Raw genomic sequence first — 27396 nt, 5'->3', positions numbered from 1 at the left:
TTTATTACAGCCCCCCAGAATAAGCAATTCATCTCCAAAGGTGTGCCCGTTGATGCCATGATAGTAGCAGCAGCCACCAAGAAAGAGTTAGTAGAAACCTCTTCATCTGTTCATCCTCCGAACAAAGAGTCTGGGATGATGGACAGATATGGAAAGCGAATGTTTTCTTCAGTGACCTTTTCAATGAGGTCCCTGAACTATCTATGCCATTTTACACATCTTCAAAGGGATCTCCAGAAAGAGTTTGGATATACCCTTCAAGATCCTACAGCTGAGGGAGCACCAGTCCAAAGTAGCTTCTCAGCTTGCGACTCTTAATTCTATAGTCAACTCCTCCATGAGGCTGATTTCCTATGCAGCCGATGGAGCGAGCAGAGCCACAGGGACAGGTTTGGCTCTCAGGAGACATGCTTGGATGCGGTTGTGTCAGTTTGCGGAACCCTTTCGAGCGTCCTTCACCAATACTCCCTTTGATGGCTCCTTTCTCTTTGGGCCTCAGGTGAAAGACACGTTGACCAGGTGTGAGCAGGAAGGCAAGACTCTCTCTGCCATGGGAGTCCATTTTTCCACTCCTTCCAGACCTTATCCCAAGGGTCAGAAGCGAGGAAAGATGTGGTTCCGAAAATTCCAGGGACCCTTGCCTGACACACGTGGTTATTTTTTCCCCTGGGACAGAGGGGGAAACAACAATAACAGACGCCGCCCTCGTGGCAGAGGGGGACCGCAAAACCAGGGTGACAGATAAACCTTCTCTGCCAAACCCTTCCAGCATCCCTGAAGGGTTGCCTGACTGCTCACCTCTGGAGGCAGTCAGGGGAAGACTTTCGCTGTACCCAAAAGCCTGGCAAAATATAACAAGAGACAGATGGGTACTATCTATCATATCCGGAGGTTACAAAATTCCCTTCCATCAATCCCACATAGAATCAAAAAAGCCCATCCCAGATGTCCCACCCAAATCTAAGGGATCAAGCAGTCACAGAAGTTTCAAGACTGCTAGAAAAAAAGAGCCAATCAAGAAGTCCCCGTAGACCAACTAGGATCCGGAACTTACTCAAGATTCTTTTTAGTACCAAAAAAGACAGGGGACTGGAGACCAATACTGGATCTCAGCAGATTGAACAAATCTGTACAAAAAGAAAAGTTCCAGATGGTGACACTGCAGTCCATTTTCCCTTTTCGGGGTCAGGACAATTAGATGTGCTTGATAGATCTTCAGGACGCGTACTGCCATATCAAGATGTTCCAGGAGATGTCTTCGCTTCTGAGTAGGAGCCAGTCATTACCAGTTCAGAGCTCTGCCCTTTGGTCTTACCTCAGCACCCAGGGTGTTCACCAAGTGTATGGCAGCAGTCACAGCTCACCTGAGGCATCAAGGATTCCAGGTGTTTCCCTATCTAGACGATTGGCTCCTGACTGCTACCACCAGGCGTCAACTCTTAGAGGCACAAGTTTATACATTCACATCATGCACTCAACTAGGCTTTACAGTAAATTTCAAAAAATCTGCCTTGTTGCCCTGTCAGTCTATCACATACACAGGAGCAGAATTAAATACAAAAGAAATGTTTGCAAGATTACCACAGGAAAGAGTTTCCACTATTCATCAACAAGTGTTAATTCTAATACAGAGCAAAAGGGTTAAAGTCAGACATGTCCTCCAAGCTCTAGGCTCCATGGCAGCTGCCATTCTTCTTGTCCCATTAGTGAGTTTCCACATGAGACTCCTTCAGTGGCTTCTTTTCACGCAGTGGTCTTTCCAGGAACTACCCATGTCTGATCACAGAAGCATGCAAAAAGCATCTTTCTTGGTGGATGGTCTCCCCACTAGTATTTCAGGGCAGACCTTTCATACAACCCGGACACCTCCCTGATAGGGTGGCGGGGGGCATTATCTAGGCAGGACAGTCTAAGGCACTTGGCAAGCTCACGAGTACCATCTGCGTATCAATGTCCTAGAAATTAGAGCGGTTCTGCTAGTGTTGCAAGCCCTTCAAGACTTTCTTCCTTCTAGGACCATTGCAATTCAAATGGACAACATGTCAGTGGTGTGGTACATCAACAAACAGGGCGGGACCAGGTCTTACCCCTTGTGTCGAGAAGCACTCAGACTTTGGCAATGGGCGATTTCCTCCCAACGTTTTCTGATAGCAATGCACATCCCTGGAAAATCCAACGTCATAGCGGACAGGCTCAGCAGAGCTATCCTCATGCCTCACGAGTGGTCTCTGAATCAGGAAGTTGCTGTTCTTATCTTCCGCAAATGGGGACAGCCTTGCTGTGACCTATTTGCCACTCCTCTCAACAACAAATGCAATAACTACTTCTCCCTACTTCCTCTTCCAGGTCATATACCCAGAGATGCTCTAGTCCATGACTGGCCTCAGGGACTCCTTTATGCTTTTTCCCCTTTTCCCCTAATTCCAAGACTCATACAGAAAGCAAAATCATTGGGTTGCAAAGTGATCCTCATTGCCCCATATTGGCCTCAACAGATATGGTTCCCGTTCCTACACCTCCACGTTCTGGATCAACTGTGGATTCTGGACCCAGTTCCAGATCTTCTGATTCACCAATCAGGCAGGTTGCACTAATCCCTTCAAACTCTCCAGCTCACAGCTTGGTTACTCCACTTCCAACCTTAGCCAGGCCTTCCAATATCTCTCCAGCAGTCCATGATATTATTGTTTCCTCACATAAGTCTACTACGAGGAAAACGTATGCTAGTAAATGGAAACGGTTTTCTTACTGGGCAGAATCTACAAATTTGGATCCTTTCTCAGCCCCAGTCCATGAAATTCTTGAATTTCTGGCAAAGCTTTTTCAGTCTGGTGCGGCTTCCGCTACCATTAGATTACAACTAGCTGCCATTTCTAATTTTCATATGGTATGTTTAATTCTAGCATAATGCCTCATAAGCTCTGCAAGGCCTTTATGAAAGGAATATCTCTTCTTAGACCCCCAGTTAAAGATCCTCCTCCTCCTTGGGATCTCAATTTAGTTTTAGCTTCCTTAATTTTGCCTCTCTTTGAACTGGCAGCATCATGTTCTTTAAAATTTCTTTCTTGGAAGACACTTTTTCTGGTTGCTATCACTTCAGCTAGATATGTCTCAGAACTTCAAGCACTATGTGTTTATCCTCCTTACCTGGTGTTTCACAAGGACAGAGTTTCTCTGAGGACCAATCCATCCTTTATTCCTAAAGTCTGCTCAGAGAACAATTTAAATCAATCCATAGATCTCCCAGTTTTCTTTCCTAATCACAGCAACAAGGCAGAATACAAGCTCCACCAATTGGATGTACACAGACAATTGCATTTTTACCTCCATAGAACTAAGGAACTAAGAAAGTCAGACCAGTTATTTCTTTCTTATGCTTTCAACAAACAAGGCCTTCCAGTTTCTAAAGTGACCTTATCCAGATGGTTATCTGATACTATTGCCTTTATTTATCAGTTATGAAATAAAGAGCTACCAGCTAAACCAAAAGGTCATTCCACTAGAGCATTAGCCGCCTTTGTAGCTTTTCAGTCTAGGTTGCCCATAGACTCAATCTGTGCAGCTGCCACTTAGGCAAACCCTCACACTTTTATCTCAACAAGGTAGATATGGTCTCCCGGAGCAGAGCTTCCTTTGGTTCTACTGCTCTGAAGAGTCTGTTCCAATGAGCCACCCAGGATTTTAGGTGCTAGGGACGCTGTCCCAAACAACAAGAATGAAGATGAGATGGACAACTTAACATAAAGAAGTTATGTACCTACCATAACGTTCCATGTTAGTTGTCTTCATCTCGCCTTCCTTCTTGCATCCCTCCCTCCTTCCCCCTTTCTAGAGAATTGTGAGGAGTTCCCTTTTATTTTCACTGGTTGAGCATCTTTTATTACTTCACATGCCAGGTGATTTATAACTCTTTCCTTGTTTAGGTGTATTGGAATACCAGTTTTTAGGAACTGGTTACTTACTCTACTTATGTCTAGTGTGCGCTATCACAAACGAGATCTGGGTAGCTGACACTGGGCATGCTGGGATAAGGGGTAGCCTCGAGCCAGTAAACAGCTCTCAAGCTATAGAAGACAGCCGAGTCGGAGACGCGGATCAGCTCTGAACCCAAACAGCAAAAAGGAAGGTGAGATGAAGACAACTAACATGGAATGTTATGGTAGGTACATAACTTCTTTTTTTAGAAGACAAATTAATCCTGAAAACAGCACTGACATCTAGGAACAAAATTTAAGCTATAAATCAATTTGCTCTTCCTGTCCTAACTTACAGTTTTGGAGTGACTGACTGGCCCCAAAATGTGTTGGATAGATTAGATAGGAAAACAAGAAGGATGCTTCATGCTCACCAAATGATTTATAAAAATCAATGCATACCAAGATTATATATATTCCTTGTTCTGAAAGAGGTATGGGCCTCCTTGAAATTGATTACATGTATTATAGATCTGCATTCGTAGGACTGCACACATATTTGCTGACCTGAAACAGGAGGAGAATAAATCTAAGATGACTCCCCTACTTAGTCTAGCAGAAGCGTATCAACATCAGGCAGGAATGGAAATCAAACCAGAAGTAGATAAAAATCAGGTGACAACTGAATGTGCTAAAAGAAAGAATATAAGGTGAAGGATCAGATGAGAAGGCAAGAAATGTGGAAAAGGCATAAATATAGTTGCAAGTATAGAAAACTTCTGGAAGAACCTCATGTTGATAAGGATTAAATGCAGGAATGGTTAATGAGAGGCACATTCAGACCAAAAGATGAAAGGTTAACCCACTAAGTACTAGGATAGGCTTTGGATCTCCTGTCTGTTAGCTAGGTTTTAGGCAGACTTTGCCACAGGGGTATATTTCACTGGAGCTAGACTGACTTCCAGCATAGTAATCATTTTGCTGTATCTAATTATTCATTCATTCTCTTACACCCACTTTATGCTGTTCATGATCATGTTCTGTTGTAGGCAGAGATTTCCTGACAAGTTATGGGAGTAAGCCATAAAAGTAGCTTAGATTCATAGGCATTCCAAGGCCAACAAACCTTATGACCATTCACACTTTTACAGTGCTCTCCTTCAGGCAACATCTTTTTTTTTTCTCCAGGATGGCCATGCCAGTAAAACCCAGAGTAAATTTGTGGATACCCATCTAATCACTAGTTTATGTTTAAAGTAAAATAGTGAATCACGTTGCTTAACGTGTAGGGGGAGTTTATTCCAAAGGTTGAGAGGTGCTGGCTTGTAAGCCTGCCTCTCCACTGTGTAGTAGTTATCTGTTGGTGAAGATTTATGTCCCTAGTTCTAGTACTAGTGGAGATATAAGTGGAGTTCTGGAGAAACAGGAAGTCCAGGACAACTGGGTCCCTAATGGTGCCGCAGACAAGACAGATATTCCCTCAAAAGTCTTTAAGACACTGAATACTAATAGAACTTTCAGCATATCTTCATAGGTTAGGTCAGGGACTTTAGACCTGTCATCTGTTTGGTTGGTAAGCTTTAGGGTCTTGTTAACTGTTTGATATGATTATTGAGATACACCCCAAACAGGGTATTGTACTCAATAATTGTCCTGATCAATGCTGAGTATAATGGAGTGATTACCTATTTAGACCTTGCTGATATTCCTCTGGCAATTAGGTGGGCTAAATAAAAGGATTTTCTGACAGCTGTTGTCACATGATGGCCAAAAGAGAGGGTGCTATCAACCCATGTATTTAAATCCCTAACAAAAGTTTAATTTTGTAGTGGTGTCTTGGCTATACAGTATGATAAGGGGAGGGGCTGTCTACCAAAACTGACACTACATTTTTTAGCATTTAGTTTGAGCTCGTTTTTAGTACACCAAGAGTTTACTAGGGAGAGTTCATTCAGGAGAGTTTAGGTGTCATAGGTTAGCTTAACAACAACCTCCAGTTTGCAGTTATCTGCAAACTTTGTTAGCTAGAGATCTTGTCTGCCCCTCTACTTAAAGATCAGAGAAGTAAATACCAAAAGGAGATGTTCCAGCACTAAGTCCTGAGGGACACCACTGGTCACTTTCATACTTACTGATGAGGCATCTGCAACTCTCACAGTGTGAGCCCTGTTTTTGAGCCAGTTTGGTATCCATCTTACTAAATATGGGTTGATTTTTAAAGCAATTAGCTTTTGTATGATGCCAGCATAGGCAGTTGTGTTAAAGGCCTTCACCAGGGCAGGATACACCACATTACATGTACTGCATGGCACCATCTACAGCTCTGTAACCTTTTGAAGACATTTACTAGGTTAAATAGATAGGATCTACCCTTCAAAAAGCTAAACTTTTGGGAATCAATTCAAACAAGAGGCTTGATATCACAGTTTATGAGGTCAGTTATAATACACTCCATGGGTTTGTAACTGAGTCTTGTAAGGCTGATAGGACTTCAACTACCTTGGTCAGTTGTAAGGCCACCCTTATTGAGGGACATCACAACTGCAGTGTGCCAGTCATCATGGAAAAAGCCAATAACTAAACTTAAGTTAAACAGCTTGAGAAGTATGTTGGCAAGGGCATGTTTAACACTGTTATGCAACCAGGTATATAATATGTAGTAATAAAAAAGGCACAGTTAAAACAACTATTGTATACCAGAAATTTGGCAAAAACAAGCATACCGCATGTTTTTTTTTTTTGTTATCCAAGTGTTGCAGTATTATAAACTGCTTTATGGAGAGTAAAACCTTGTTGATAATCTGTGTGATGTACGTGACTGGTGCAGTCCCTGGTAGTGCTGAACATTTTCAATATGACCTTTGGTGAAATAAAACCCTAGGGAAAAGACTCCATTGGGCCCATACTGTCCATTGCCCCCCCCCCCATGCATAGCCTCATTGTGTACCCTACTCTCTCCCCATGTTGGTCTTGTAACACCATTCAAATTACTTTTTTCTTGTTTTCCCATACTTTGTTATATTCTTCAGATTTTTCTTTCATTGTTTCAGTTTATCATAAATAGCCAATATTATACCAGAGGAAATAATCAATTAAAGCCAGAGGTGTCAGCCCCCTTTCAGAAAAGAGCTTTTTTTCAAAACTTTTGAGCCAAAGATGGACTGATCAAAAATTGTAGATAAACAAAGAAATTCCTTTTCACTCTACATTTTCTTCCTGCATCCGTTTGCCACTCTCTAAATGGCCAAGAATGCAGTGCAATAACTGTGGAGGAAATAACAGAATTAAGCTGGTAGTCTGCAGGCTGCTTGAGCCTCAGAAACCATGGAATTCTAGATACTCTGAGGCACATTTTAGAGCTTTTTCCTCAGCCTTTTACTGATATTATGGCCTGAGCAAGTCATGACTAACTAAGGAAATTCAGTCTTATTTTTTATTTGAAAGCAGAAATAAGTTACTCCCAAGGCTTAATTGGTAAAGTTGACAAAAAATACCTCTCAATAAACTGAGAAGATAAGTGCTTGCAAAGTTATACGTATCATATCTTAAAATGTCTGTCTCTCTGCTAAAAGGAAAAAAAAGGTAGTCACCTTTTCTCTACTCCTCTGTTACTAGATTGGAATGAAAGTGAATTAATAAATGGCCTCTATCATATATTTCAAGTTACTGATGAAAACATCATGTAGCTTACCTCTTCATCCTACCCATAAAAGACAGCTTCCATCATCTGTGCACCCATGACAGAATGTAGTAACATATTTTAACTTGTTGATCACAGATGTATTTTCACAATATGCATCCTTAACCCTGCCTGACAAAGTTAACAACCTGTATAAACTTCTGATATCTGATTGTGATAACAGAGAAGAAAAATGATCACAGTTCTGTATTCCAGTCAGTTGTTCCTAGACAGTACACTGCCCCTACACAACCTATAGTGATGCAGTGTGCATACATCTGAGGTATGATTGTGTGGAAATTTAATGAAATAATGACCATATTGTCACAGCCCTCACAGAAGTCACAGTGATCTTCTGTGCATAATACCTCTGAGGTTTAATTGTAAGGAAAATTAGAAAAATAATGACCACACTTTTTCCAGTCCCAAAAAATTACAGTGACTTCTGTGCATGCCTCTGAGGTTTGACTGCAAGGAGAAGTTCTGCGGTAGCATTGTCGCCTCACAGTTAGACGTTGCCTGTTCGATTCTCAGAGCGTGTGTGGTGACATGCGTGAATGGGCGTTCCTTCGTTGAAGGTTGTGCGTTAGGCCCGGCAAGCCAGTACGTAAAAATCTACTGCCAATCATTAGCGGACCGGAGTTCCGCTGTGGTGACCTCTAACCGGGAAAAGCTGAAAGACACAAACAATAATCTCACTGTTCCCAGCCCCATCCACACACACACACACACACACACACACACACACACACACACACACACACACACACACACACACACATACAGACACACACACACTCACACACCCACACACACACACACACGCTATAGCAACCTTCTGTGTACAGTTCTGGGCAGGGCCAATCATAGAACAGGTGGTTCCAGGTCAGAAACCCTCACTGAGTCTGTGTCAAACTCCACTTCTACAACCTCAATTGTGGATGCTAACATGATCTAGATGTTCTGTGATGCATTTTATGTTTTATTTTTGAATGATAATGACTTTTCTGACATCAGAAAGGTTCTTAACAAGCTTTTATTAAGCACCTGTTACTAAGCTCTAGTGACACTAGAGCACTAACAGCAATCAGTGGTCATTATAAAAGAGCTGTGGAAAGCTGTTAAAGACTTCATTTGCATTTTTTTCTAAAGTCAGACTGAAGTGTTTAACAGGTTTGAATGAAGTGTTTAACAGCTTCCCACTGCCCTTCTTTGGTAGTTTCTCTCTGCGTAACAGGGGTAGGTGTGTTACAGCACTACTGCACTTGTTTCTCTAACCTTTGAATATATGGCTGCTGGATCACATACCTTGCAGGTTTAATACTAACTTCATCTGTACGTATCTATGAAATTTCTGTTCAGTCTTTCCAAATATAATTCATATTTATACTGTATACATCTGGTGTCATGGATATGATTCTGTTATGGCAGTAGAAGGCTAAAAAAAGCTCTTTTAGATTACAAAGTGTCCCTTCTGCCTTCTGTCCTCCCAGCCTTCAGCAATTTCTGGCACCTGGTAACTCCACAGTAAGGAAAAGGAATCAGGAAAGAATCATTCATTCAGTCTGTACAATCAGAAATGCCCTGGTTCATCTCCCACCACCTGAGGAAACAATATAGGTCATTCAAACAAGACGAGTTTTGCTGGACACCATCATTTTATATCAGAATTTTGCTACATATTAATTTCTCTTAAAGCAATTTTGTTCTCAAAAATTCGCAAAAGCAAATCAACAAATGCTAAAATAATATCTAGGGCCAGATTATAAAATTCCTTTGGCATATTGAAGAAACAGACCAAACTGAGCAGATATTCCACTCAGTCCAAAAGGTAGGGCTTTGTGAGTCCCCATACAATGTATGTTAATGTGACTAGTGAAGCCCTATGCCTGCAGTTGAATGGAAATCGGGCTCACATTGCTACAATAACTCAAGGTACAAAGCTGAATCAGTGGCGAGTTAATTGAAATGAATGGATTGCCTGACAAAGCTGTTGCTTCACCTGTAAGTGGAATTACGTACTACAGGCAGTACTTGGTGGGAAGCCAGACATATACAGTTGGAGCTGTATTGAAGGTTTTTTTCTGTAGGAAGGTCATGCCTAGGACCATGTGAGGGTGAGGCCGTGCTTAGTGTGTGCTGTCCCCAAAAGCCTTTTAAGGATGGCTTGGTTTAGTGGCTAGCATGCTTACCCCTCGGTTAATGCAGGCATTATAGCCCTGCTATCTGTCTTGCCTACATTCACCCATCTGCTCTTCAGGTAGAGCTACTGCAATGGATGCCCTAGTGGATGTGCAGCTCTACCTGTATGTTGGAGCAGGCAGTGGGGTCATACTCCCCTGGTTGTAATCCAAGGGTCAACATACAGCTGGGGAGGCTGCGCTCAGTGCTTTGGCTTGACAGTACTGCAGAGCTGTTCAGCTGTTGTAGCTCTCAGAATAGGTTTTGAGATTTATTAGCATAGAATGCTGCAGCATCTCTATACCTTGTCTGGTTTTAGTGCACCTCCAGTCAGTTCAATATTTTGGCATTGTGAGGTATTGAATTGGAAGAATTCTGCCCTCTGGGATTATGTCATCCCAGTGGATAGGTAAAGTTCAGTTGTCAGAACAACAAGAATAAGACCTCAGAGGATTTCTCTCTCACTATACCAGATTTATACAATCTAGCCCCTCGTTTAACTCAAAGCTTTCACAAAGTATTTTTATCTGCCTACATGTACACATTTCCAGAATGTTTTTAATCTATCTAATATTCATCTGGCAAAACTCCTCTCAAATGCATGCACACATCTCAGAAAAGAAAAAAATACTGTTATTTCAATATCCCAAGACTGTAAACAGATTTTAGGAAAAAAAGAGTCATACTTCTCAGTATCCAAGTACAATAAATCTGGGCAAAGCTAATAATAATTGGGGGACAAAAGCTCCAAATCAGGGAACATTTTTCAATATTGCTCTTACAAACCTAGAAAGTTGATAAAATATATGGTATTATGTTATCATTGTTTTTTGAAAGATATGAAGGGTGGCACAGTAGTGCAGTGGATAACATTGTTGCCTCACAGTAACAGGTCCTCCAGTTTGATTCTCAGCTGGGGTGCCCTCTGTGTAGAGTCTGCATATATTCCCTGTTTGTGTGGGTTTCCTCTGGGTGTTCCAGTTTCCTCCCAAATTCTAAAGATATGCAGTAGATGGGACTGGAAACTCTAAATAAGCCATAGGTGTGAGTGTACATGCAAGTGTGCATTATGAAAGAACAGCCATTGCAGGACTAGCCACATGGAGGTGTGATCCGTGGCTCTAGAGGATTGTCACTGTTGAAGTGGCACCCATACCCCAGGGGGCAAAAGGGGTTATGGATGGAGATCTGTGTGTTTGTGTGTTTATATATATATATATATATATATATATATATATATATATATATATATATTATACAGATATATATTCCTGTCTCTCTGTCTCACTCTATGTATATAATATGTAGGTTTCAGTATGTGTATGTGTGTATGGCTGTGCATACATACATTAAATTATAAGGCAAGGGAAGCCAACATACATTGCTTTAGTGCATTGGATAAACATCTATCTTGTCAATGTTGCAGTTCATTAACATATCTCTCATAAGCGACGTTTGTTACATCATCCCTTTACTTAGTGCAAAAACTTTGAAATGTAGTAGTGCAAGGATTTTTGTAGTATCCACTTATATGTGCATGCAACCATTACATAATTAAAGCCAAAGTACACTGCATTAGCCCATCAGATAGTAATCTACTTTTCAATATTACTATCAATAAGTATGTTAATAACATTTGTTACATTGTCCCTTTAATTAGTCTGAAAGCTTTGGAGCAATGTAATATAAGACTTTTGGAATGCCACCCAAGAACTCTTAAACACACCCTTTCAATTGAATCTCAGCGAAAACAGGAGCAAAACCTATTCTGTATTTATACTAGATGCCTAGATTATCTGACTATTTCCCATCTTTTTGTCTAGATTTCTTTCTTTATTGTCAATTTTATTGACCCCAGATTAGAAAAAAGTTGTTGTTGTTGTGTCTTTCGGCTTATCCCAGTTAGGGGTCGCCACAGCGGAACTCCGGTCCGCTAATGTTTGGTAGTGGATTTTTACTTGCTGAGTTACCAGCCCTGACGTACAACCTTCAACAAAGGCATGCCCATTCACGCATGCCTCCACACAGAAGACGCTCTAGCTGAGAATCGAACGGAACAACGTCTTGCTGTGAGGCGACAATGCTACCGCAGCACCACTACCGAAAAAATACTAACTAATAATAAAAATATTTTTCTCAGTGCAATCTCAATAAAATAGTCACAGTGTCATGCTCTCTATGTACAATCCTAACATCAGTTTTTTATAAATGCAGCAGTCTCCATTCAGTTTGAATAGCTGCACACATAAAGCATGTCTTATTCTTAGACTCAAACATATAAACTGATTACGTTTATTGTTTCTGATCTTCATTAACAAAACCACCAGAGGAAACTATGAACAAAGAGAAATAATCTGTATTAGTGGGAGAAGAGTTTTAATGTAATAGTATACAACAAAAAACTGAATTTATGCGTACCTCTCAGTGAATGACTCCTGCACCAGACCTCTTTGGTTCCTAGTCAATGCTGCAAATCATTTGAAGCAAAATAAATTACTCCACTCTTTGGATGTAGAATAAACTCACACTTTCTTATCTTCTGGCATACAGTTCAGAGAAATGTCTAAAGTGGCATCAATTAGAAAAACAGAAAAGAGAACATGGGAGAAAAAAACATTTTTATTATCAAAATTTCAGCATATTTTATATGAGAAAATACAAAAACAGTGAAACTGGTCATGAGTGCAGCTAGTGGGATTTGGCTTTGGCTTTAGTGCCTCAGTAAAGATTTTTAAAAAAGGACAACCCTCTTCTTCTACCACCTAGGAATACAATATGTGAGAGATGGAATTACATTAAGAACCTAGAATCTTTGCTTTCTCAATCACAAGCCAGTACATCTGGCACTGAGAAGGTTGTCTGCACAAACACCACAAACACCACACCTCTAACACCACCCACACCTGTACAATACATTCCTACATATGTGGAGGTTCTCAACAAAAGCGTACCTAAACAAAAGAGACCCTTGATGCAAAAGCACACACGCATATCACAACCCACCGCACCAAGCACCACACATAGTACACATGCCCGTGTCTCACAGCCTCTAAGGCCCAGCCACAAACCCAACATACTAGTTATAGGAGAGAGTATACTCTATTGTGAGACACACAAGTGTGCCCCTCACAATGCTAGACAAGGGGAAAGTCATGATAAGTTGCTTGTCAGGTGCTAGGATCCGCCGTAACACTCATGCACTCAAGTCTCTCAACAACAGGTACTGTTATGACTCTGTCATAGTCCATGTTGGTGTGAATGACTTGAGACGTAACTCTCTGGACTATATGAAGAGAGACATGATTGAGCTCACTGAATATGTATCCCAGGCAGGTATGTCCCTAGCCTTAAGCAGCATCCTACTGTCACCCATAATGATGCCCCCATAATGATGCCTCAATACAAACAGAAAATGACTGGGTTTAACAATTGGCTTCATTTCTGGTGTCATTCCAAGGGGATCCAATACCTGACATCCTGAGAGGACATGATTGAAAGACCACAATGTTTTGCCAGAGACGGCCTTCATCTGTCTCCCATGGACTTCAGGCTTCTGGCAAAGGCTCTTGCCTCCCCCATAGTGCCTTTTTTAGGCAAAGTCATGAGGACAAAATTACCAACGTGAAAAATTCTTCTAAACAAAATTTAAAGGTTATGCTACTAAACACTAGGAGTGTTAACATGAAACTGCACTCATTGCAAACATTCCTCATCCTGGAAGATGCTGATATTTGTGCAGTCAATGAAACCTGGTTCAAAGCTGCGGAGAGCTCCCCGGCCTTACCAGGTTACTTGTCTTACCATACTTTCAGACCCCAAACAGAGGGCTGCAAAGCCAAAGGCAGTGGAGTTTAAATATTTATCAAAGACATGCATATCTCCAGGCTGGTAAAACAGTATGACATACAGGAGACACTCCAGGTGCAGTTAATTGTTGACAAAATACCTACTCAAATCATATCTATCCACCTATCTGGACTTACTTGAATCCATCAAGATTCAACCCTCTACCCTGATCCTGGGCGACTTTAACTACTCAACCATAGAGTGGAAGACCTATTCTAGCTCAAACACAAATGCCCAGAGATTCCTCGACTTCATCAGTGCCAATGCATTGGATCAGCTGGTCGACACCCCTCACAAAAGATGAAAATATCCTGGACCTGGTACTAACCAACATGAGTAGCCACTGTAGCACCCCTACAGTATCAGCCTCCTTGGTAAGATCTGACCATAAAGCAATAACTTTCGAAGTCATCATCTCCCCTGACCCCCCCCCTTGCCAATGTCAAACAAAAAAAACTTTGCCAAAGCTGACTACAACCTCCTGAGAGCAGGTATAAGCAGCTTCACAACCACCATCCCTTCAGCTGGAAAAAGTACTAATATCCAAGCCTACACCAAAAAACTATATGAGCACATATATAGCTGCATGGACTCAGCAATACCTGACAGGACCAAATCATCTTCCTCAAGGAAGAGTAAACCTGTCTGCTGGACAGCAGCAATTTGTTTGTTTGTGTCTTTCGGCTTTTCCCGGTTACGGGTCGCCACAGCGGAAATCCGGTCCGCTAATGATTGGCAGTAGAGTTTTATGTGCTGGCTTGCCGGGCCTAACGCACAACCTTCAATGAAGGAACGCTCGTTCACGCATGTCACCACACAGAAGACACTCTAACTGAGAATTGAATGGGCAATGTCTAACTTTGAGGTGACAATAAACAGACTTTATAATAAAAGGAAAAAGGTTGCTCTCCAGGACCAAGAAGGAGCAGGTGCCAAGCTGGAAGAAAACTCTCCTTTGTCTGAACAAGCAAATAAGGTCACTGGTAAAATCCTTTAAGGTTAACTTCGAGTCCAAATTGGCCACATCCACTAAGGACAATCACAAGGCCTTCTTCGCATACATCCACAATTTCAAAGGTAACTCCCAAATCTGCTGTGAATTGGTGGTCAAGAATACCACATACACAAATGCCATAGATATGCCCAACCTGTTGGCAGACAGGTTCAGTGAAGACTTCACTCCCCTGTCCCCCCATAAGTAAACCAGAACATCCCTGCACCTGACCTCCTCCCCTCATCACCAGGGAGCAGGTTATTCATGCCCTCTCAAAGGCAAAAAATACAGTCTTCATAGGACCTGACAATATTCCTGCCTTGTCTTACATGAACTCAGGCAAGAGCTCTCAGCGCCACTAGGCACCTTATTCAACCAAAGCCTGTGTACCAGCTTTGTCCCATTGTCATCCATCTACACAAAGGTGGAACGTCCACTGATCCAGGCAATTATAGGCCCATCAGTCTAACTAGGCTGATCTGCAAGGCCATGCAACACATTATCATGGATGCTAGCAACCTCCAAACTCTTGATCCCACACAGTTTGGTTTTGTCAAAGAGAGATCATGCCTGTTAAACTTGGCTGCCTTCCTCGAAACAGTCACCAAAACCATGGATGAGGGGAAGACAGTGCAAACCACCTACCTTGACCTAGCCAAAGGCTTTGACACTATTCCCCACTCAGGCATACTAGATAAACTCTCCCAGGTAGGCATTAACCCGTATGTTACCAGATGAGTAGAGAACTGGCTCACTGATAGAACCCACTCATCAAAATAGGGGAAGCCACCTTTAGTAGTAGACCCATAATGAGCGGCGTATTCCAAGGATTGGTCTTAGGGCCTCTACTGTCTGGGATATACTTTTCTGAGGAGCAAGCCAAAACCAGTGGTCTGTGGCTGACCAAGTTTGCAGACTATTGCAAGCTGGGCACTATCATAAATTCCCCTAGCGATGTGAACATCCTCCAAGAGGGCCTTACCCAGACTAATGACTGGTGCCAGAAGCATGGCCTCAAACTGAATGCCAAAAACTACATCATTATCCCCTTTGGGGAAAATGGTGTCCCCACTAATTATCACATTAATTGAACGTGGGTGAAATTCTTGGCTAGGCTTATAAGGGCCTCAGGGCCAATAGCCTAGTATGGTCCTATTAACCTATAAATGGGTATTCAGAAACTATGTAACTAGAACAAGTGTATGCCCTTAACAGTCATTTGCATATTCTCCATGCCCTCCTTCAAAGGAGTTTTAAGGCATTAACACAGTGAAGATTCTGGTTTCCCAGGATCTTATTGATGTTTTTGCCTATGTGACTTTTATGTGTGGCCATCATACTTGTTGCTTTGTTACAAATTTGAATAAATATTTTACTAGTAAAAAATATCCTTATAAACCCATTGATGAAAAGAAATGTATGTAGCAATTACCTTAACTCAAGGTTCTCAAGCATAGTAGATCATGGTGGCAACCCAACAGCATACCCCCTGATCATAGGACTTTTAAGACTTGTTGACAACAGAAAAGATATGTGGGTATAGAGGGGTTATCTCTCCCTTTAAGGGCAATTCTTTTACATCACTGATAAGACTGACTTCCTGATGAAAAGAAGTGGCTTCAACATACAGCTGAAACAGTTTTAGTACAGAGATCTCCCTCTGACTAACAACCTGCAGTAGGGCTAAAATGAATTGCATTGAATTGCCCTGATTGTCCACCAAATGCTACACTACATTCCTTTCCCATCACATTTAATGCCTGGATGTACTGCAAACATTGTTTGAAACAGCAGTCTGGTAGCATTTAATACTCATAGTGACATTACTACATTTCCATATTTCTAAACTAATAATGAGGAGATACAGAGGCACTTGAATAGATTAAGGAAATTACATTTCTGTTTACAAAAGTAGGAGCAAAGCTAAGGCATTACACTGCAAACAGTAATATGGCCCTGTTGGTAGGAGAATAATGCAGACCTACTCAGTGATGCTAGAGTCCCAAAGGTATACCTAAATGTATTTGACTGAGAAAATAAAGTTGATACTGAGTATGGATGGTGATAAACATGGCTAGTTTATATTTTAAGAAGACATCTATCACAATACTAGAATAAAATAATGATTTAAAACTTAACCAGCACTATACTACGTCATAATAAATAGCATATCCAGAAAGCAGACTATGCAAATAGCTAGGCAATAGCCTACAAGAAATAAAGCAGAATTCTTACTGAGGTGTCAGAGAAGTCAGTACTGGACCCAATACTTTTTATTGTCTATTTCAGTAATGTTACTGAATGACTAGAAGAAATTTGTTATCTATTTGCAGATCATAGGATCATATGAGATTACTAGGCCATTGACTCACAGGTCATTTTATGCCTAGCCATTTCATCTCAATGTAATACCATAGAAATGTTCATAGGTTGGTACTAGGCTATCGGCCCTAGGGCCTATACAAGCCTAGCCATAACAATTCCCTGGCTATTTCTTTCCACAGTATTTACTTCCCTTGACCCCTGTCTAGCAGGGTGACTGACATGATCCCCGGGGTGAATTTCCTATCTCCCATCCAATCGTCAAGGTTCCTTTTGTAGAGGGCCAAAGAGGCGCTCTGCTTGACATGTATGGGCAGTCTATTCCAGAGTCTGGGGAGTCTCTGCATCAGGAACCTATCCCTCCTGCATGTTTTGTTCATTGTGATGACAAGGTTTAGATCCCTGGAGCGTGTATCTCTGAGGGACTGGGATTTCTTTAAGTGTAGCATGTCCAACAGCTCTGGGTTTGACATGGCCTTGTATGTTAAGCAGAGATTGCCTCTGAGTAGACGATATGCGACAGAGTATAGGTGGAGTTTTTTAGATGGTCAGCATAGGGCATCTGCTTTAGGCCTGTGATTCATTTAGTGAGGTATTTCTGTGGCCTTTACAGTTGTTGCAGATATCTTGAGAGGTACATACCAAATGGGGTATTGTATTCTATAATGGGTCTATTGAGGGATAAGTACAGTGGGATAATGACCTCCTTTTTTCTGGATGAAAAGCCCTTAGTGATGAGGTGTGCCACATAGAAGGATTTCCTGACTGTTGTGGTGATGTGGTTATCGAAGGTGAGACCACTGTCCACTTGTGTCCATAAGTCTCTTATCACACTTTCAGTGTTTAGTGTACTGCCACCTATGCGGTAATTCATGGGTATATGTTTTTTTCCCAAAGGGGATAACTATACATTTCTTGGCATTGAGCTGGAGCCCATGGCTCTGGCACCAAGCATCTGTTTCTATAAGGCCGTTTGGAGACTATCCAGATCATTTGGGGATTCAGTAATGGCTCCCAGTTTGCAGTCATCTGCAAACTTTGTTAGCCAGAGTCCCTTAGTGTTGGCCTGTACTTCAGAGAAGTAGATGTCAAACAAGAGCTGTCCCAGGACTGAACCCTGAGGTACTCCATTTGTCACTTGTCTGGAGCTGGATTTGGAGTTGGCTACTTTTGCAGTGTGGGTTCTGTCAGTAAGCCAGTTGGCAACCCATCGAGTGATGTAGGGATTAATGCACAGCTTAATAAGTTTATCTATGATTCCAGAGTGAAGGATGGTGTCGAAGGCCATAGCGAGGTTCAAATAGGCTGTGTGGGCCACCATTCCCTTGTCCACGGTTCTGGAGACTGATTCGAAGAAGTCAATCAGGTTCAGGAGACAAGATAGGCCCTTCACGAACCCAAACTTTGTGGGGTCCAGTGTTTGAAGGTTGTCAATGTCTTTGTTTATAAGTTCCATGATAATACGTTCCATGGCCTGGCAGATCAGGCTCATCAGACTGATGGGGGGGCGGGGGGGGGGTAGTTCTCGGGATCCAAGGTGGATTCCCCCTTGTGGAGTGGGATAACTGTAGCTGTGTGCCACTCAGTGGGCATGAAGCCTGAGGTTAGGCTATGATTAAAAATAACTCTTAGGTGAGGTGCCAGTTCATTCTGTAGTTCATGTAGTACACAGCCTGGGATGTCGTCTGGTCCCATGGATGCTGTATTCTTAGCTTTGGAGAGTGCATTTTTTACCTATGTGGCCATTACTACTGGAATTTGGAAATCCTTCGGTATTGAGATAGGCCCTTTAGGGGGTGAGAGGGGGGTAAAGTTTGCACTGAATCGGTCTGCCAGGATATTGGCAATATCTTTGGGATCAGTATATTTAATGCCATTCTGTTGTAGCTCAGAGCAGATCTGAGCATTGCCATTTAGATTCTTGACATAGCTATAGAATGCCTTGTGGTTGTCTTTGGAATCTTTGTCAATTTTATTTTTGTAACTAGCTTTTGAGGATTTTATGAGGGATCTCAGCTTCTTACTGAGGCTGGTAAGGGTGTTTTTTGCATCCTGGCATTTTCCTCTTTTGTTGTAAAGTTTGTTTATGGCAAGAGACCACCAGATTGGCTTCCTTTTTTTGGAAGAGAGCATCTTAGTTTTATTGGGGATGGCACAATTCATGCACGAGTGGATGTGCTCTTACAGTGCCTTAGTGTAGGATTCAGCAGTCAAGCTTTCAGTTCCCATCTGCATGGCTGTCATGAAGTTTATCACTTCTGACTTGAGTAGCATAAAGTTGGCTTTGAAGAGGTTTTTTATGGAGGTTTCCTTACTGGAGAGTGAGGGTGGGATGTGGATGTCAAGGGTGCTTAGCTTATGGTCAGACCTGACCTACGAGGTGGTGACCATAGGTGTGGAGCATCGATTTCCCATGTTGGTAATGACCAGGTCTAGGATATTGCAGCTCCTTTGGGGACTACGGATTAGTTGATCGAGGGCATTGGAACTTATGAATTCCAAGAACCATTGGGAAAAGGTGTTGGTACACAAGTAGTTTTCCCAGTTAATGGCAGGGTATTTGAAATTACTCAGTATTAGGGTGTTTAGTTGTATCTTAATATTTTCCAGTATGTTTATAAAGGTGTAGTGAGAATCTTTGGGCATGGTGGGGGATCTGTAGCAAGCTACAATTTGGATTGCAGTCTTACCTAGTGTTAGTTGCACCTGGAGAATTTCAGACACATTTTGTTGGACAACTAGCCTGGTGTTGTGAATATCCTTGGTGAATATCGACACTCCTCCACCTTTAGTGTTTCGGTCCTGGTTTGGTGGCCGAAAATTGTGGTAAGAGTTGTAGCCTGGTATTGCAGGTGTGCTCTCTGGAGCCTTGAACCAGGTCTCAGTTACTGCACAGATATCAATATTCTCCATTTTTAGGAGTGCCTTTTGAGGTTTAGACTTCTAGCATTGAGTAGCATTACCTTCAGATTCTGCATGCTTGTACCTGTTACGGTGGTGGTTTTGTCCTTTGAACTTTGCCTAAAAAAGGCACTTTAGGGGTGGCAAGAACCTTAGCCAGTAACTTGAATCCCAGGGGCGACAGGTGCAGACCATCTCTGGCAAAGCATCGTGGTCTGTCAATCATGTCATCCCAGGCAGACAGATACTGGATCCCCTTTGAATGACACCAGAAGCTTAGCCAATTGTTGAAGTCAATCATTTTGTCCTTATACAGTGGTATCATTCTGGGTGAAGGCAGGATACTACTCAGGGCTGGGGTCATACCTGCCTGGGCCACATGATCCAAGAGCTCTTCCATGTCTCTTTTCATGTAGTCCAGGGAGGTACAGCTACATGAAAAGACACATGGAAGAGTTCTTGGATCATGTGGCCAAGGCAGGTATGACCCTAGCCCTGAGGGCATCTGCTTTTGGCCTGTGATTCTTTTAATGGGGTGTGTCTGCTGCCTTTCCAGTTGTTGCAGATGTCTTGTGAGGTACATACCAAATGGGGTGTTGTACTCTATGATGGGTCTAATGAGGGATGAGTACAGTGGGGACAATGACCTCCTTTTTTCTGGATGAAAAGTCCTTAGTGATGAGGTGTGCCACATAGAAGGATTTCCTGACAGTTGTGGCGATGTAGTTATCGACGGTGAGACCACTGTCCCCCTGTGTTCCTAAGTCCCTTATCACACTTTCAGTGTCTAGTGTACTGCCACCTATGTGATAATTCATGGGTATATGTTTTTTCCCAAAGGGGATAAATATACACTTCTTGGCATTGAGCTTCAGCCCATGGCTCTGGCACCAAGCATCTATTTCTGTAAGGCCCTTTTGTAGAATATCCACATCATTTGGGGATTCAGTAATGGCTCCCAGTTTGCAGTCATCTGTGAACTTTGTTAGCCAGAGTCCCTTAGTGTTGGCCTGTACTTCAGAGATGTAGATGCCAAACAAGAGCGGTCCCAGGACTGAATCCTGAGGTACTCCATTTGTCACTTGTCTGGAGCTGGATTTGGAGTCAGCTACTTTTACAGTGTGGGTTCTGTCAGTAAGCCAGTTGGCAACCCATCGAGTGATATAGGGATTTATGCCCAGCTTAGTAAGTTTATCTATGATTCCAGAGTGGGGGATGGTGTTGAAGGCCTTGGCGAGGTCCAGATAGGCTGTGTGGACCACCTTACCCTTGTCCACGGCTCTGGAGACTGATTCGAAGAAGTCGATCAGGTTCAGGAGACACGATCGGCCCTTCACAAACCCAAACTGGGTGGGGTCCAGTGTTTGAAGGTTGCCGATGTCTTTGTTTATAAGTTCCATGATAATTAGTTCCATGGCCTTGTAGATCAGGCTCATCAGACTGACCAGGTTTAGGATATTGGAGCCTCTGGTGGAACTATGGATTAGTTGATCAAGGGTATTGAATTTATGAATTGCAAGAACCATTGCAAAGGTGTTGGTGCACGAATATTTTTCCCAGTTAATGGCAAAGTAGTTAAAATTACCCAGTATTAAGGTGTTTGGTTGTATCTTAATATTTTCCAGTATATTTAGGAAGGTGTAGTGAGAATCTTGGGACATGGTAGGAGATCTGTAGCAAGCTACAATTTGGATTGCAGTCCTAACTAGTGTTAGTTGCACCTGGAGAATTTCGGATGCATTGTGTTGGGCAGCTAGCCTGGAGGTGTGAATATCCTTGGTGAATATGGACACTCCACCACCTTTAGTGTTTCGGTCTTGGTTTGGTGGCTGAAAATTGTGGTAAGAGTTGTAGCCTGGTATTGCATAGGTGCTTTCTGGAGCCTTGAACCAGGTCTCAGTTACTGCACAGATATCAATGTTCTCCATTTTTAGGAGTGCCTTGAGAGAGTGCATTTTGAGGTTTAGACTTCTAGCATTGAGTAGCATTACCTTCAGATTTTGCATACTTTTATCTGTTACGGTGGTGGTTTTGTCCTTTGAGCCTTGCCTAAAAAAGGCACTATGGGGGTGGAAAGAGCCTTAGCCAGTTACCTGAATCCCAGGGGTGACAGGTGCAGAGACCATCTCTGGCAAGGCATTGTGGTTTGTTGATCATGTCGTCCCAGGCAGACAGATACTGGATCCCCTTTGAGTGACACCAGAAGCTTAGCCAATTGTTGAAGTCAATCATTTTGTCCTTATACTGTGGTATAATTCTGGGCGAAGGCAGGATGCTACTCAGGGCTAGGGTCATACCTGCCTTGGTCACATGATCCAAGAGCTCTTCCTTGCCTCTTTTCATGTAGTCCAAGGAGGTACGTCTCAAGTCATTCACTCCAGCATGGACCATGACAGAGTTGTATTTGTACTTGTTGCGGAGTGACTTGAGTGCATGCATTATGTTGTGGTTCCTGGCACCTGACAGGCAGCTTACTGTAATTTTCTCCTTGTTCAGCCTAGTGAGTGGGACATCAGTGTGCCTGACTATAGCATCACCTATGACTAAAGTGTTGGGTACATTGCCTTGCCTTAGGGGCTATTGTTGGGTGGCACACTGGTGTTGTGAGCTATGTGATACTTTGATTGTGATTTTGTATGTGTTTCAGCTTCGGAAGTCCTTGTTGCTTGGGCAGGTTAATGTTAAGGGCCTCTGCATATGTGTGTGTTCAGTGTTGCTATGTGTGGGTGTTGGTGGTGAGGGTTTTGACAGGCTGTGTGTTTCTTGAGGTGTAGTGCAGGTGTTAACCTTCTCCTCTTGATTGTCTAGCACGATCTTGGCTGGAGAGAGCTTTTCTTCCAGTTTAGCTATGTAAGTGCATCTCACGCAGGTTGCAGTGTTGGGTGGTAGGAGGAGAGAGTTGTCTGTATACATGAGGCAATTGCTGCATTGCCCCAGTATGCCCAGATTCACCAGCTGGACAGGAGAAATCACTGGAAGCTGACCCTTGGATATGCCTCGTTAGGTGCTTTTTCTTCCATCACCTTGGCAAGGTACTTTGCAATTATAGGCTGTTTAGTGCCTACAGTTAATTTCACCTTATTAATAAGGAGAGTTGACTGCGTGTATCAGTTTCAGACTTCATAGTGCTTTCCAGCAGGTTTTAGAGCAAGTGCTGGTTACAGGGACTCTAACCAGAAAGAGTCAGGAATCAATACACTCTGTCCCTACTCTCATCAAGCTCAGAATATAAGCACAGATTCCAAGCTGTCACCTATAAAGCAATTATTAAGCTTTCTAGTGATCATTAGTCTCCAGGAAATAATGTAACTGCACTCCTTCTCTCTCCAGGGGAAAACAGAAGCACTAATCCCAAGATGACTACTGACAGGCAGAGTGTGGGCTCTCCAATAACTGGTGGTCTTGCAATAGATGCTTAAAGGTAAGATGAAAACAAAGGTTTATCCTAAACACTGCACTGTGCACTAGAGGAATTAGATGTGAAAGTAGGTAACTTAAGTTTACCTGTCTAAAAAGTTAAGTTTTAGTGGAGAGTCACTATTTTTAAAATAGCAAGATAGATTGAAAGGGGGTGGTCACTTTTGTATTCTGGTACTGTGGAATACAATATGATGGCCAATAAATTTAAGTAGGTGAAGGGGAGTGATTCCACAAAATGATAATTTTGTGCTTACTCACACAAGCCAGTAAAAGCAGAGAAGAAATGAGATATATGGTCAAATTAACATAAGGGACAGGCAACTAGAAAGACAGTGGTGCTTAAGAACACAACAGTGGGAGGGTGGGAAAATTATTTCTGCCTGACTCACAAGAGACAGAGCTGTGGTCTCTTTTCAAGTTTTACTATGCAGTTAAAAGCAGAATACAAGTAAAACACAAAGTAAAGAAAACGAATCACAGTATTCAGAATAGAAAAAGGCAATAAAGTAATACAAAATACAACAAATAAAAAGCAAAGCAACCTTTCCCTCACAGCAAAGTGTAACAGAGGCTGGGTGAGCATTTCTAGTATCACTTCAGTGAACATCAAAATTTTAATAGGATAAGTAATTACTTGTCCACCATAACACCAGAACATACATTGCACTAAATCAAACCCACCAAAGTGGGGGGGCTTCGCCCCTCACCCCCGTAACTATATATACCAACTCTGAGATCACACTATGGTGGGAAAAAGGGGAAAGTTGTAGTGTTGGCCAATTGCTTCCTTACCTTAGTAAAATTGTTATGTTCGCTGAAGTGTGTTTCGCTGTTCTGGTGTCGATGAATACGTGTTCGAGGTAAGTAGATTTTGATTATCTAACATAGACTCACAGTCAGAATGATGCATCATCTGTATCCAAATAAGAGTGAGTAATAGTATGTGTGTATGTGTGTGTGTGTGTGTGTGTGTGTGTGTGTGTGTGTGTGTGTGTGTGTGTGTGTGTGTGTATGGGGGATGCATATACAGAAATGACAAAAGCATTGTGAAGACACATTTCTCAAAATTAATCCATTTGTACAGAGCAGCACCTTTAAGGAACAAAAAAAGAAGTATAAAAAGAACAGGGTCAGAATCTGAAGGCACCAAGAAAAGGCTCACATGTATTGTTTCAGAGGTTTTACTTTTGCAATCAGAGTTGTAGATATTGATATCCACACTAATAAGGAAGCTATGGAGTCCAAAAATAGTTTATGAAGTCTATCAGTGATAGGCATAATACAACTCGAGTCAGGAAAAGGGCGAAGTGGGGAGCTGATTAATTAGTATTTGTAGCTTATTTGCCAGATCATACAAATAACACCATCTCTGTAAACATTTGTGTTTCTTTGAGATAGTGATTTCCTGTAACACCCGACCCATCTCACCAGATGATCCTAAGGCCATAAACTTACTGTTGAGTTTAAATCATATCCTTTGTGGCATTAAATATGTTACTGTAGAGAGCGGTACATAAACTTGTGAAATCTGAACCTAGACTCAAGGGTGGGCTCTTCAACACCTAACAGCAAACTAGGCGCTGACATTTTCTTTAGCTAGTCAAAATACAAATACAGATAAATGTAAAGTGATATATAATTATTATTTGTAATAAAAAATGTTTACAAACAGTTGTATTACATACATTTCTGTGTCTGCATATATGGCTGATGATAAATGAATTCTAACAATTTTTTAATTTTAAGTAGAAAAATGTGTTTTATTTTCCTTTTCAGGGTTTGGTTGCTAAAGCTCTGGGAGTCCCATCTAATCGCATTGTATGCAGAGTGAAGAGGATGGGTGGTGGATTTGGTGGAAAGGAGTCCAGAACCACCATGTTATCAACTGTTGTGGCCATAGCAGCCCATAAGTAAGTATGAGTAATAAATGGCATGTTATTTGACTGTGATGTGATACTCAGGCATTAAAACCAGTCAATATACAAACGTTGTATGATTATAAATATAATAAACATACAACCTGAAGGGTCAAGTTGAAAAACATTGCTAAGTGTTGGAACATATATCACAAGGGATAATTTCTTTAAAAGCCTCTAGTTTCTCAGAAATGTTATCCCTTGTGATATGTTAAATATGGCTGCAAAGAAAAGAATTCAGGCATCCATTGTTAGTTTTGAAGGTGCCCTTTGCAATAAGTGTGATCCATTGCTGTTATTGAACATGCCTTTCCAATAACTGTTTTAATTGAAATGGTGTATTAACGCCATAACTTTTGAGTTCATCTTTTCTCTCTCTCTCTCTCTCTTTTTCTCTTTTTGTCTCTTTTCTTACTTGGGACATACAAAAAGAAAGTCAGGTACAAGGCATTCATGATTAAATCACTAAATAAATATAGTGTTTTTTTTAACTATGTCAGCTGCACTTTATAGGTTCATAGGTAGATGTTCATCGTGTTACCCTGCTGCAGTCATCGCACTTGGGTTATCCTGCCATCAGGCAGTCTCGCAGTCGACTCGAATTCCAATGTCTTGGTCTGGCGTCGGTTGCTGTCACTTCTTCCCTGACGTAAGTGTGCCAGGGGTATATAAGAGGCATCCGACGCCATTTTCTTCAGTCTTTCTTGCCGCACGGTGCCCGAAGCTGAAGCAGTTCGCAAGTGCTGGTCAGCCGACACCTGAGATTTTCGATTTGAATTTCAGTCCGAAGTTTTCAATAAAGCTAAGTACCCCGTTGGGGAACATTTTCTTGCCTCAGTCCGATGTCAGAAAAAGTTAACAATTGCATTTCTTGTGGGAAGCAAATACCTCATAAGGATTTCCATTCCTATTGTATTCCTTGCCTAGGCCCAGACCACGACGTCACAGGTTGTCGGTTTTGCACTAGGTTTAATAAACGAACTATCAAACGCCGTTTTGACTTTGCACGGCATTACTTTGGTAGGAAATTTAATTATATCATGCCATCGGAGGAGCTGACGACTGCCATACATAAAAAACGCAAGGATAAGGACAGGCAGCCTAGGAACAAGCCAGACTCCGAGGCCTCAGCTGGGCCTGTTGCCGGTTCTCCGGTTTTCAGTGAGGTGCCTATGCAGCCCCTGAAGACTGCAGAACTGGGACCCCAGACAGCTGCGAATTCCCAAGCAGATCCTACTAGGCTGACGCAGCCATCTACCGACACCGGAGCAGAAGTAGACACCGGTGCAGTGGAAACACCTTCGGTTGCAGAGGGTGTCTTCAGACCGACTACACTCACCATTAAATCTTATGCTAAGCTTAAAACTCCTTTAAAACCTAAGAAAACTGTACATCAATCTACAGTGCAAGGCCCGATGCCTAAGAAACAGATGCTTAAGATGGCTGAAGATTTGATTACCCTTATCAGGGATTCCCATCCCCCTCCTGATAAAAGACCAAGACAAGAAGAGGATTATGCATCCTCTGACCAGGTTTCTCTCTCCTCAGATTTTTCTGAGGAACAGGATTACACTTTTCCACCTTATGAAGATTTTGATGCTGAAGACTCTATTCCCTCAGCATCTCCCCCCGGAAGACTACTCCTTTGGGGAAACTTTACATACCATGAGGGAACATTTCCACTGGGAAGGTCAGGATTACTCAGATTCTAAGAAAAGGCTCCGAGAGTTCCTTTTAATACCCCAGCACAGACCTCTTGCTATCCCTTCTGTTCTAGATATTGTGGATGATGTTTACTTGGAGTCTAGTTTAAATCCAGACTCTCTACCTCCTGCTCCAGCCAAACCAGACAGATACTGCAGAGTACCTAACTCACACAAATTCCTTTATAAAAGCCCTGTAGCTGACCCAGAAACAATTTCCCAGGGTCCTAAGGGAGCAAAATCTTCTATGGCTAAAAATCCTGTGCCCTCTGAAAGGGATTCCAGAGCCCTAGATAGATGGGGAAAGAAAATATACACCTCAGCAACTCTGGCTATGACAGCATTAAATTGCCAGTTTCACATGTTGAAATATCAACAATTCCTAATGTCTCAGTTAAAACAAAAAATGAGCACACATTCAGAACAGTCTGAATTCAAGGAAATGCAGGATCTGTTGCATGCAGCTGAACAGGTGAGCAAACATACTTTACAATGCGGATTTGATTCATTGGAAGCTTCC

General features: G+C 42.1%; 1 protein-coding gene across 1 annotated transcript in view; it reads left to right on the top strand.

Moving 5' to 3' along the window:
* Positions 1-27396, top strand: part of LOC122791686 (xanthine dehydrogenase/oxidase-like) — a 1688659-nt gene that overhangs the window by 1032376 nt on the left and 628887 nt on the right. The window contains exon 23 of the mRNA XM_044059558.1: positions 25034-25167. Coding sequence (XP_043915493.1) covers positions 25034-25167 — 134 coding nt within the window. The remainder of the gene's footprint in view (positions 1-25033; positions 25168-27396) is intronic.

This window comes from Protopterus annectens, chromosome 1.part2, assembly GCF_019279795.1.
Source record: "Protopterus annectens isolate FY-2018-M chromosome 1.part2, PAN1.0, whole genome shotgun sequence".
Lineage (NCBI taxonomy): Eukaryota > Metazoa > Chordata > Ceratodontiformes > Protopteridae > Protopterus > Protopterus annectens.
This window is presented reverse-complemented; position numbering and strand designations above follow the sequence as displayed.